Source organism: Podarcis bocagei (assembly GCF_964188305.1).
Source record: "Podarcis bocagei genome assembly, chromosome: 13".
NCBI lineage: Eukaryota > Metazoa > Chordata > Lepidosauria > Squamata > Lacertidae > Podarcis > Podarcis bocagei.
In genome coordinates, this window is record NC_138138.1 from 24,797,186 (window position 1) to 24,807,704 (window position 10,519).

Consider the following 10,519-nt stretch of genomic DNA (forward strand, 5'->3'; position numbering starts at 1 on the left):
TGTGGTGGATGCTGCAATTTCCTATATTTTTCTTTATATTTTATTGCTCTTTGACATGCAACCGGTTTAGACTGTCCTGTGCTTCTTCCTTTATCTTCGTGTTTAGGGCATGAACGAAAAGGGAGGTGCCCCAGTTCAGGACAAAGGTTAACTTGGGCGATACCAGGCTGCTCTCTGCTATAGGAAAGCAATCTGTGCCTGAGCCACGGATCCCGAGACGTAGAGCAACCACAAGACTTCAGAGGGAGTCTTCCTACCATGGGCAGAGCAGTGCCAAGCAAAGGTGCACCAGGAGTCTACGTTCCTCGGTTCTGAGCCCGTCGTACTGAACCCTTCCAAAGGAGGCAGGTTGAGCGAACAACACCCAGCTCCCTTGTCAGCTGTCTCTGCGATGCCGCACTTATTTCACAAGAAGTTGCACTCCCAAGGAGAAACAGTGAAGCAGTCTGCTGATCAGATATCTGAAGACACCCCCCTCGAGGGTAGGATCAGCTAATCGGACTGTGGCCACCTGGTCCTGGAAGGAATGCTATCTTTGCAGAGCAGGGCATTTTCCAAACCAGGGATAAGGAATCCAGCAAGGTGCAAGGCAGCGGAAAGGTCCAGCTGCGGCAACAGGGTGGAGCTTTTGAGGTCTCTGATGCACAAGAGGGTGAGATTCGGAAGGCGTTACTTGGAAACCCCACGCAGGAATCCTGTAGTGAGAGAGCCTGGAGGTCTTCAGAAGTGCACTCGGATGAGCCTTTCTTAGCGTTTCTGCTGGGAGAAAAAGCCACTCGGTTCTCCCAAATCTCCCACAGCCAGGGGTCTTAAACACTGACCTGAAGGAAACAACCCCTCGCTTCCATACTTGAGTACGACCCTTCTCTTCCATACCTTCAGGAGGCTTTGTTAGGTGCCCTGCAGTTAACAAGGCCATTGCAAGCAATCACCGCTCACCATCAAGGTGCTTTCCAGCCCCTCCAGAAAAGGACCTTTTCCTACTCGGTCAGACCAGCCACCCAAAGCCAACAGCAAAGAGGCAGGGTGGAGACTTCATCTAAGGGCAGGAGCTGTTCCTTCCACCTCCAAAGCAGCTCCGTTCTGGTGAAGAACATCTTCCAGCCCAGTCAAAAGCTCTAAGCTAAATCAGGTCCTAGCTGACAAGAGCATTGGTCTTCCCACCAGTGTGAGCCCTCTCCCATCTCCAGAGAGTCAGCTCCATTCTCCTTTAAGCATCCTTTTTAAAGGATGTTGTGATGAGGGGAAATGGGGATCCAAGTCAGATATCCTGAGGAATCCCACCCAGACTTGCCTCCATGTCATTGTGGGCACATCCCAGCCACCTCTTCCAATTTGCACTATTTTCAAATGGTGCTGGGCATGTGATGATGACCACAGGAATGGCCACTGCTGTTCAGATTCATCTCCCCCCTCCCCTGTGTGTTTTTTGCTTTTGTTTCTTCTTTTTCTTTTGCCCCTTTTTGAAAAATACCTGCCCCACAGATGAGTTGGATGCTTGAAGTAAAGGGGGGGGGCGGGGAGAAAAATCACAGCATCTTTTCAAGATTTCATCCTTTGGTTTGGTTTGTTTCACGTAAACAGATGTACCTGGCTCCACATTTTGTGTGTGTGTGAATGTGCTGTAGGGGTGTGGTGTGTGGGGGGGGGGGTTAATTTGTTCAACAGAAAACTACTGGAAACTGACAAGAGCAGCAGCTTTTCCACATGGAAACCAGGCAGCTTCTCATCATGGCAGCTTTGGCACTAATAAAGGAGCAGCTAGAAAATGGAATGACGCTTGACATTTCCCCCACCCTTTCAGCAGAGCGTTCACAGACAGAAATACCCATCAACATTATGCACTTACTGCTTGGACAGCAGACTCCTCTTTGAAAGGCATCCAGGCCAGCACTTCTGCCACATTCCAGATCAGTTTTGTCCTTCACTGTCATTCTGGTGTGGATCTTCTTGGCTCTTGTCCAACTGCCCAACTGTGGCCTTGGATCGCTGGTGTTTTTTGTTTTGTTTTAAATTGTCTGTTTTTTAAGAAAGCAATTGCACAGATCAACTGTTTGATTCAGAGTTGGAAGTCAGGGAAGGACCACATCCAGCCCCTTGCCGCCCCCATTCCTGTAAACAACTGGTTGGTGTTGTCCTCAGTCTCCTGTTGGGAATCTGTGGTGCCATCAGGCAGCTGGATTGGGAAGCAGATGCTCAGCCAACACCTGCAGAGTTCCTCATCCAGCCACGCCAGTGGACTTTTGCCCTTCTCACTGGTTTGCGGTGGTATATTCTTCCCAGCCATACTAACTTTCCTCTCCCTGGAATTGCAGGTTTGACTTTTTAAGGTTTCCTGCCAATAAATGCTGGATTTGCACAATTGTTACTCACATACCCATGGACTCCCAACTAAATTTGATTCGATAAGCAGGGGGGAGACAGGAGGGAAGTACCCTGAGGTGGGTTCCTGAAGTGGCCACGTGGAACTTCCCCTAAAAGAAGGCAAGTTGAAGAAGCACACAGGTGAAAATAGGCAGATGTGAAGGGGCAAGTTCACAATTGGGAATGGTTTGGAGAAGAAAGGGGACTCTGTAAGCAGAGGAGGGAAGGGCCAGGGCATTGGCTGGGCAGGAAGGCAGCACAAGGCTTCGTGCATAACGGTTGGGAGAGAGAGACCTGTACCTCTCTAGTGATGGCACAAATACACAACAGTACAAGAAAAAAACATGGTTCCCGACCCCTGGTTCTATTCCTAACACTGAGTGAGGGGGCATATGCAAAAACAACCAAGCAGAAACATGAGCTTTTTTCTCTTTCTTTTTAGTGCTTTTCTCCCAGTTGGGCTCTGAAGCCAGAAGAAGCCCGACTGCAGAGAAAATTGGTGGGGTGTGGGTGTGTAGCATAACATATGAATGGATGATGGCAGGCATGAGAAGGCTTAAGCAGCCCTCTCCTGCTTGTCCACCCTACCCTGAATATGCCTCCCCCACCTACCCCTGCATTTGTGTTAACTGGCAGGCACATGCTTGGAAAATGCATGCCACCAGACTGGCTGGAGACTGACCCATTTCATGGGTAGGTAGATTTGGGGTTCACACATCATCACAAGCATGAGAATCCCACATTCACCCCATTACACTTTCAGGGGTTGCGTTCTGAAATCTCACCCCCCCACTATCTCCTTGCTGCCCCCTAGTGGTTTTGTGGGGATATATTTGTCCTCAAAATCCAGTCCCAGCCCTGTCTGGTCTCTTTGACTTAAGGAATGCTATGTGCCCAGTCCAACCCACCAGGCATGCTTTGTGGCTTCAAAGACTCACCTGGAAGGGGGGATTTTATCAAGTCTTAGGTGGGCTGCCATTCATCTGGAATAATGCCCTAAAAAAACATTAATCTATGCTCTGGATTACATCTGAAAGGAACTAGTGAGTGGAAAGATGGTTTGGGCAGCTGGCATTCAGTTTGGGATGCTGCGGTTCAAGTAGTAGTGAGCTTGTCCTGGCGGGCAAAAGATTTATCTAAAGAGGTGTCAATGCAGGAAATTTTGTGGGGAAGGAGGACATGCACTCAAGTATGCCAGTTCTGTCCATTAGGCCACCACAAATCATGCAGCCTCCCTCCTGAGTCCCAAAGAAAAGAACTGGCAATAGCATGTTCAGGTCAAATGGCAATGCCTGAATGATGCACACAACTCTGTGCAAATGTAGCAGCTTGCTTACTGGTGCTACTTGTCGTAGGATGCTCCTATGAGCTCATAGGCGCATATACCCAACCTAAGAGATGGTGAAGGGTGTACTTAGGGTGTATATTCCACACATCTATGATCTGACAAATAGTTGTGGCAGTCTTTAAAAAATTAGGGCATTTTTCTTTAAGTCACTAAGCAGATGGTAGATCAGATGAACTTAAATATAGAGGAGAGGCAGAGAGCTCACCTGAAACATAGAGGGAAACGCAAGGTGAGTTATTCAATCAGAGTTTAATTTGTTGTTCAATGGGTCTGCCAAAAGAATTAGAACAGGGGTGTGGAGGAGTTGGGCAGCCCACTTTGTGGGGGAAAACACCATGTTGACTCCTCATTTTAAAGTCCATCTGCTCTCAGCCCTGGTTGTGAAAAAATACTTTCCAGTTTTCTCATCTTGCATAGCCTATTGAAGTTGCAGGGTCATGCTGACCAGACTCTTTTTATCTAGGGAAATCACCCATCTTGGAAGTGTGGTTAGACCTGGAAATCTGACTGAGAAAAAGCTTACTGGCTTCACCAAACGTTTGGATCGGAATAGATCTCAAGCTAAAATTTAGACAGCCAGTAGAGAGAGAATGTGTAGGTGCAAGAGGCTTGTGGGGTATGGGAGGAAGCACTTATTTCTGGAATCATCCAAATGCACCTGCTCTCTCTTAAAAAATGGCAGCTATCACCTCCCTCCTGTCTGTTTCAGCCACAATGTTTTCTCCTACAAAGCCTACCAGTTTGGGCCATGGCTTTCTATCAAGACTTATGAGGGCATTCTGACAGTGGTTGGAGAACACAGCCATCGTGGTAGTCATTGATAGCCTCATCTTCCCTAAGTTTCCCTAGTCCTCCTTTAAAGTCATCCAAGTTGGTGGCTCTCAGTCCATCTCATCACAGATCTCCAGCATTTCATGTAGTTTGGCAGTTTGTTATGTTTGGCTGTGAAATTCATCCATTTTTTAAAGATTCAAAAATGCTTCAGCCTTTCCTCATAGGGAAGGTGCTCCTGCAGCCGATCAGTCATTTGGGTTGTCCTTACTGCACCTTTTCCAGCCAAAGCACCTGTCCAACAAACTTGGGAGTTCAGGAACTGTGTCCCAGGAATGAAACTGACTTGAAATTCTAACTATTGGGGTTTTTAAAGCAGAGGCTGGGTGGCTATCTGTCATGTATGATTTAATTGAAATTCCTGCTTTGCAAGGAGTTGGACTAGATGATCCTCAGGATCCCTTCCAACTCTACAATTCCGCAACTCCATGATTCTAACACAGGCATTAAGGTCAGCGCGAAAAATCTGTACGTAAGGCAGACTAGTTGTGGTGCTTTGAAAAAGCACCGGGGCAAGAGCACTGGAGTCTCTTCCTTGGCAGGAAGAGGACAAAAATAAAAATTGGAGGAAAAGGAGTAATCTCCACATTTCGTTGCACTGGGGTATATTTCTTTATACCCATCTTTTAATGCTAATGTCTCGTTTTAGTACCTTGCCTGTGCCTAACACCCCTCCCCTCCTTGGTAGTTGTTATTTTTAATTAAAGAGGAAAAGATGTATATATATATTTTGGCAATTAAGGTAATGTAGCTAAGATATATTTTTTCTATGCTGCTTCACTGTTCTTTATTATAATAAATAATAATAATTAATATCAAAGACTTTAAGAAACTAAAACAATTGGGGCTGTCCCCCTTCAAATTTAACTAAGCATAGAGTGATATCATGGGTGGGAAATTTTCTCCTTCCCCTCTCCCCACACTGGGTGTCCTTCAAATGTTCTTGGAACACAACTCCCATCATTTCCTGACTGTTGGCCACGTTGCTGGGGAAGATGGGAGTTGGAGACAAACAACATCTGGAGGGGACACAGGGCAGCCACCCCCCATTTTAATGCAAGCACTGATCAAGGCGTTGGGTTTCGCCAGCTAGGCCAGAATGGCCCGTGTGAGAAAATGTCAGCAGAATGTGCGCTTAGAGAAGAAAGGGAATACTGTAATGGGAACGAGCATTTCCGGAGTCCCTCAGTAGAGGGCAGTGTGCTAAAGCAGGAGTGGGATATCTGTGGGCGTCCAGGTGTTGCGACTGGGGCTCTCGGAGCTTGGCAACATCTGGGGAGCCACAGGTTGCCTTTTCTTGCGTTGAGCCGTGGAAAGCAGAAGTGATGTTTCTAAATAAATAAATGAATAAATAATGACCAAAAGTTATTCCAGTGCATTTTGAGCTGGCAAGGCTTTTCACGAGGGAACTATAAATTTAGTTTATATTTTTTAAAAGGTCCACCATATAAGCAGTCCTTTTTTAAATAACCCACTTGTATTTCTTGTCTGCAAGCAGATACAATCTTCCAGGTGGAAAGGCGCATTTACAACTTTAAAACTATGTACACCTCTGTGAAGTTTAAAATTAAAGGCTGTACCCATTGCTAACCAAAGAAGGAAGGAAAAAAATCATTAAGAAATAAATAGATGTTATAGTTTTGGGGTATCGGTCATCCTTGTTTCTATTCTGTATAGTTGTGATGTGCTTCTTGCTATGTAGACATTGAGTCCACTTCCAGGAGACCGCCTTTTCTCCCCAGCTTTGGAATACTCTCCCAGGAGACATAGGAAGCAAAAATAGCTGTGTTGTTGGTCCATAAACTGCCAAAATCCGAAGTTGGTAAATGCTTTTATAAGGCCCATACTAAAATGTCACAAAATAGTAACCCGTTCTCCAGAATACTTCATCAGGCAAGATGTTACCCGAAGCAGGAGGTTCTTCTGAGCTTTCTACTAAGTTATCTTTCAGGGCCAGGCAAAACCTTCTTAACAATTGGGAGTTCCTATTTAAATTGCTTCTATGCTGCTTCTATAATGCTGTTGTCTGTTTATTCATTCCGATGGTGCTGTACTTTTATTGATTGTATTCTGTTGTATTTATGTGGTGTCACACTGCCCTGATAGAAGGAGGTGGAGGAGGTCTTCTGGGAGGGCAGGATATAAATTCTTCTACAAACAAATAATTTCCAGCCTTGCCAACTGGAAATGGTAGATGACTTTTGGATCACTTTTTTAAAATAAAAGATTCTTTTTCAATACACCTTTAAGGGTTGTCCCTTCTGCCTTCTGTGGTCTGGTAAAATACAATATATAGGTGTTTGCTTGCTGTAGAAAGAGAGAGAGAGAGAGAGAGAGAGAGAGAGAGAGAGAGAGAGAGAAAGAAAGAAAGAAAGAAAGAAAGAAAGAAAGAAAGAAAGAAAGAAAGAAAGAAAGAAAGAAAGAAATTGTTGTCATCCATCTGTCTTGGGAGACAATGGAGGAGTTTGTGGGTGAGGTTGTGGCACCTGCTGTGGCTGTAGAGACCACTGCAGCAGAGACATGTTTTGTTGCAGCTTGGGCAAATGAAGGCAGGGGGTTGGACTAGATGGCCCTCATGGTCCCTTCCAACTCTACAATTCTATGATTCTAAAACTGGTCTGTCCACCCTCTGGCAGTCTCTGGGCAGGGAGGGAGATGGAAAGGCTCTGCCTTGCCCACTGCTGGCTTCAACCCCACCCACCAACAGCACACAGCCCGCAGATTATGCACCCAATGCCCTGGCATGTGGTGGTTCTCTTCAGGAGAGGCTGCCCCCCCCCACTATGGTGAAGGTGATTACTGGCATGTAACACAGAAGCAACATACAGAAATGCATGGAAGATGCCTGCCTGATGAAATGGGGAATGGAATTCCATGCACACTGGAATTGCAACAGGTCGCCCAATCTCCCCAGATGTGCTTACTGCATTTCTTCAGACAGGCATCTTCCATGCATCGTTGCATTTGCAACAGAGACTCCAGAGTGGGAATCGGGAGATCCCACTCCTGTAACAATTTGATCATTCCCTCCAGAAAATGTAATTAGGATGTGAGAAAACAACTAAAAACCTGCCCCTGCTTTTCAACACACACACACATCCTGTCATATGATATCTTCTTCCCTTTAATTTTGCTCATGCTTCTCCACCACGTACATTGTTGTCATATTCATACACTGCACAAACATGTAAAAATGCTCCAAGGGGCTTCCATGTAGCACCAGGTGTGTGTGAAGGGGTCCCTCAAAGGAGCATGATTTGAATCAGATGGCGACCTATGAAGACTGTGTGGAAAGTAAGAGTGCAAATGGCTCCTTTTTCTGTCAACTTCCTTCCCTGCTTACCCTCAGTCAGCCAAATAAAATGTAAGAGAAAACACACCCTCCGGATTTGTAAGGGAGGCTGAGAGCACTGCTTCATCTCATTCAAGCAGCAGTAATGTCTTTGGACCTTGAACCCAGGCTAAGCGTAGAGTCCAAAAGGGCAGCAGAAATCTTACGTAATATAGGTAAAATAAAGGTAAATGACATACGCAATATGACGACATATAACAGCCCAGTAAGAAGAGAACACAAGACGACACGGGCCTCCTGTCTGAACATCCACTTTCTGTGGGGTTGTGTGGCTTTTCCTCCTCATGCTGGCTCCATCTCAGTTCCCTTGCTTGGGTTCTGTTGCTCAGCTCTGAAGAGTGTGAGATCAGATATTTCTAGGCTGTGTACACTCACCCGTTTACTCTGCATCCAATGCGCTCCCACTGTAAGTTTGGGAAGCAGTATACATACCACGTTCACCACAATCCATATCTGTATCCTGTCTTTTCTTGTGAAACCAGCTTCAATCTGAATTGAAGTAAAAAAACAACAACCTAACTGTGTTTCAAGCCAATAATGTGTATACAGCCCTAATCTCCATTAGAAGTTGTTAGTGAAAGAATGTAACTATTCAATGTGGAATGCTATGGAGACATAGGATTTTGCTGGAAATATCACAAAAGCAGTACATGACCAAGCTGTTTGTTGGGCCGACAGCTAGAGATTTTGCTGTCTGAGACGGAACAGCAAATCCCCTGCAAGTCAAGACTGGTCAAGTTATTTGGGTACCTGCAGCAAAAAATCCCAGAAGTGCCTTTCCCTAGGAATAATGTTTGATGTGTCTGCACAGGATTTGAGCTGGTTTACCTAAACAGGTGCAATGGTATTCCAAGGCAATGGGGTTTGAATAAGCCAATCTAAATCAGAGCACATGCATGTTCTAGGCATGGTTTGGCTGGATATGATGACAAAGGAGAGATTTCTAAATTGTAAATAACTATGAGCCTAAAAAAAAATTTCTTAATTTTAATTAGCACATTTTCCCATAAATTTTTTATTTCTGCCTTTGGGTTTTGGTAACGTCAGACTACGCCAGAACTGATGTTGACAGCCACACTTCAAAAATATGCTTTACTGCAGCTGAGATTGCAGTGTGTCTGATGCAGTTACAGAAGTTACAAAATCATGAATATGCAGATGCCAAAGAGGCACAAAGAACAGGTGGCAGATTTGCAAATTAGTTGAGGGCAAATCCCCTCTCTTCAAAACATCAGGGATGGATGTTAAACTGAATTTGAAATGTTGGCCAACATTTGAATTTGGAACATTCCTATTAATATTTAGCTGTGGGGGAAAGCAGCATAGTAAAACAAGCAGGTGTGTGTACTTTTTCTATTACAGTATATATAAAAGAAATCTGTACTGAGTGAGGGGGGCAGGCCAGATGCGCTAGGTTTCTTTTATGGCGTTTTAACAAAGAGACACTTCTCACGGGGAAAGCATGAGTTAAAATGTAAAACATTTACTTTTTCCTATGAGAAAATTCACAGTGGTTGGAATGGGATTAACAGCAACAGGGAAATCTCAAATGCCCAAGTGCTGCTTACTTACCCTTTGCTTATGCTTTTGCTAACTCCCCTCCTTTCATTCCTGTCCTGTAAAAGGCAGAATAAAATATCTTTGTATCACAACTGTATTTGAGCAAATCCAGGTCACACAATTAAATTATTGGAGCTCCACACAACAAACGTGCTATTGTCAAAAACCAGACTTTTTTGCAAATAAGATGGGGGAAATGCACTGCAAAGTGTGGAAACTGCAGCAAGGAGCTCTGAAGGAAGACTGATTACCAACACTGCCTCCCCACCCCATTCTCATTTTGATAAACTTGTATTTATCCCGAAGAAGGGCCCTTACATTTTGTAAAAATGTAAAACCATCCAGAAGCCTTTTTCAGCTGGGTTGAGGAACTTCAGGCCCAGAGAACAAATGCGGACCTCCAGGTGTCTCTTTGTGGCCCTCAGCTCTCTCTCCCCACTAGCCTTCTCCCAAACCTCTCTGGAGTGCTTTTGCCTGGCTGGGATGTACTCTCAAACTGTGACAATGCCTCTTGTTTGGCAGGGACGGCCCAACCCTTTTTGCCACCTGAGGCAAAATGGGAAGGTGCCGTCCGGTGTGCCTTTTGCTCCCCCCTTGTTGCTCCCGCCAAAGCCCTGCTTATCAGGGTCATGTGACTGCGGCTTCTGGTGAGATCTCACAAAAGCCCCTCAAAATCACGCAGAGGCCCCTGGAGGCCTCCATGAGATCTTGTGAGGTTCTCACAAGTTCTCGTTGGAAGCCACTGCAACTTCTTCTTATTCTCACTGGGAGAGAGGCACCCATGGAGGCATTCCTTGGATTCTGCTGCCTGTGGCGCAGTGGCGTAGCTAGGGCTTTTGTGTTGCAAAGGGGTTTTGCTTCCCCCCTAATTTCTGGTATCCAATTCTTGCAAAATCCAGCAAGTCCTAAGAAACTTGCTTCTGGTAAACCTGAACCTTCTCCCTCGAGGCTCCTCAGTTTTGCTCCAGGGCAAAAGGTCACCCGCCTCTCCCCTCCCTCCCCGGGCTTCGAGCTCCCGCAAGAGCCAGCTAGGAACCTTTCGTCGCCGGTTCAGGGGCTGCCGG

The 10,519-nt window shown here is 45.6% G+C and overlaps 1 protein-coding gene and 1 long non-coding RNA gene across 7 annotated transcripts in view; one reads left to right on the top strand and one right to left on the bottom strand.

Moving 5' to 3' along the window:
* The window catches only part of MLLT6 (MLLT6, PHD finger containing), a 99,635-nt gene extending 92,850 nt beyond the window's left edge, over nucleotides 1-6,785 (top strand). For all 6 annotated transcript variants that reach the window (XM_081166158.1, XM_081166156.1, XM_081166159.1 and 3 more), the window contains exon 20: nucleotides 107-6,785. In XM_081166158.1, coding sequence (XP_081022284.1) covers nucleotides 107-151 — 45 coding nt within the window. In that variant the 3' untranslated portion in view covers nucleotides 152-6,785. The remainder of the gene's footprint in view (nucleotides 1-106) is intronic.
* LOC308571372 lies at nucleotides 1,653-10,415 on the bottom strand. The gene is made up of 2 exons (XR_014001335.1): nucleotides 9,468-10,415; nucleotides 1,653-4,654 (listed from the first exon to the last, which is right to left on the bottom strand). It is a non-coding gene; the product is annotated as an uncharacterized lncRNA (long non-coding RNA).
* Between the last annotated feature and the right edge of the window lie 104 nt (nucleotides 10,416-10,519).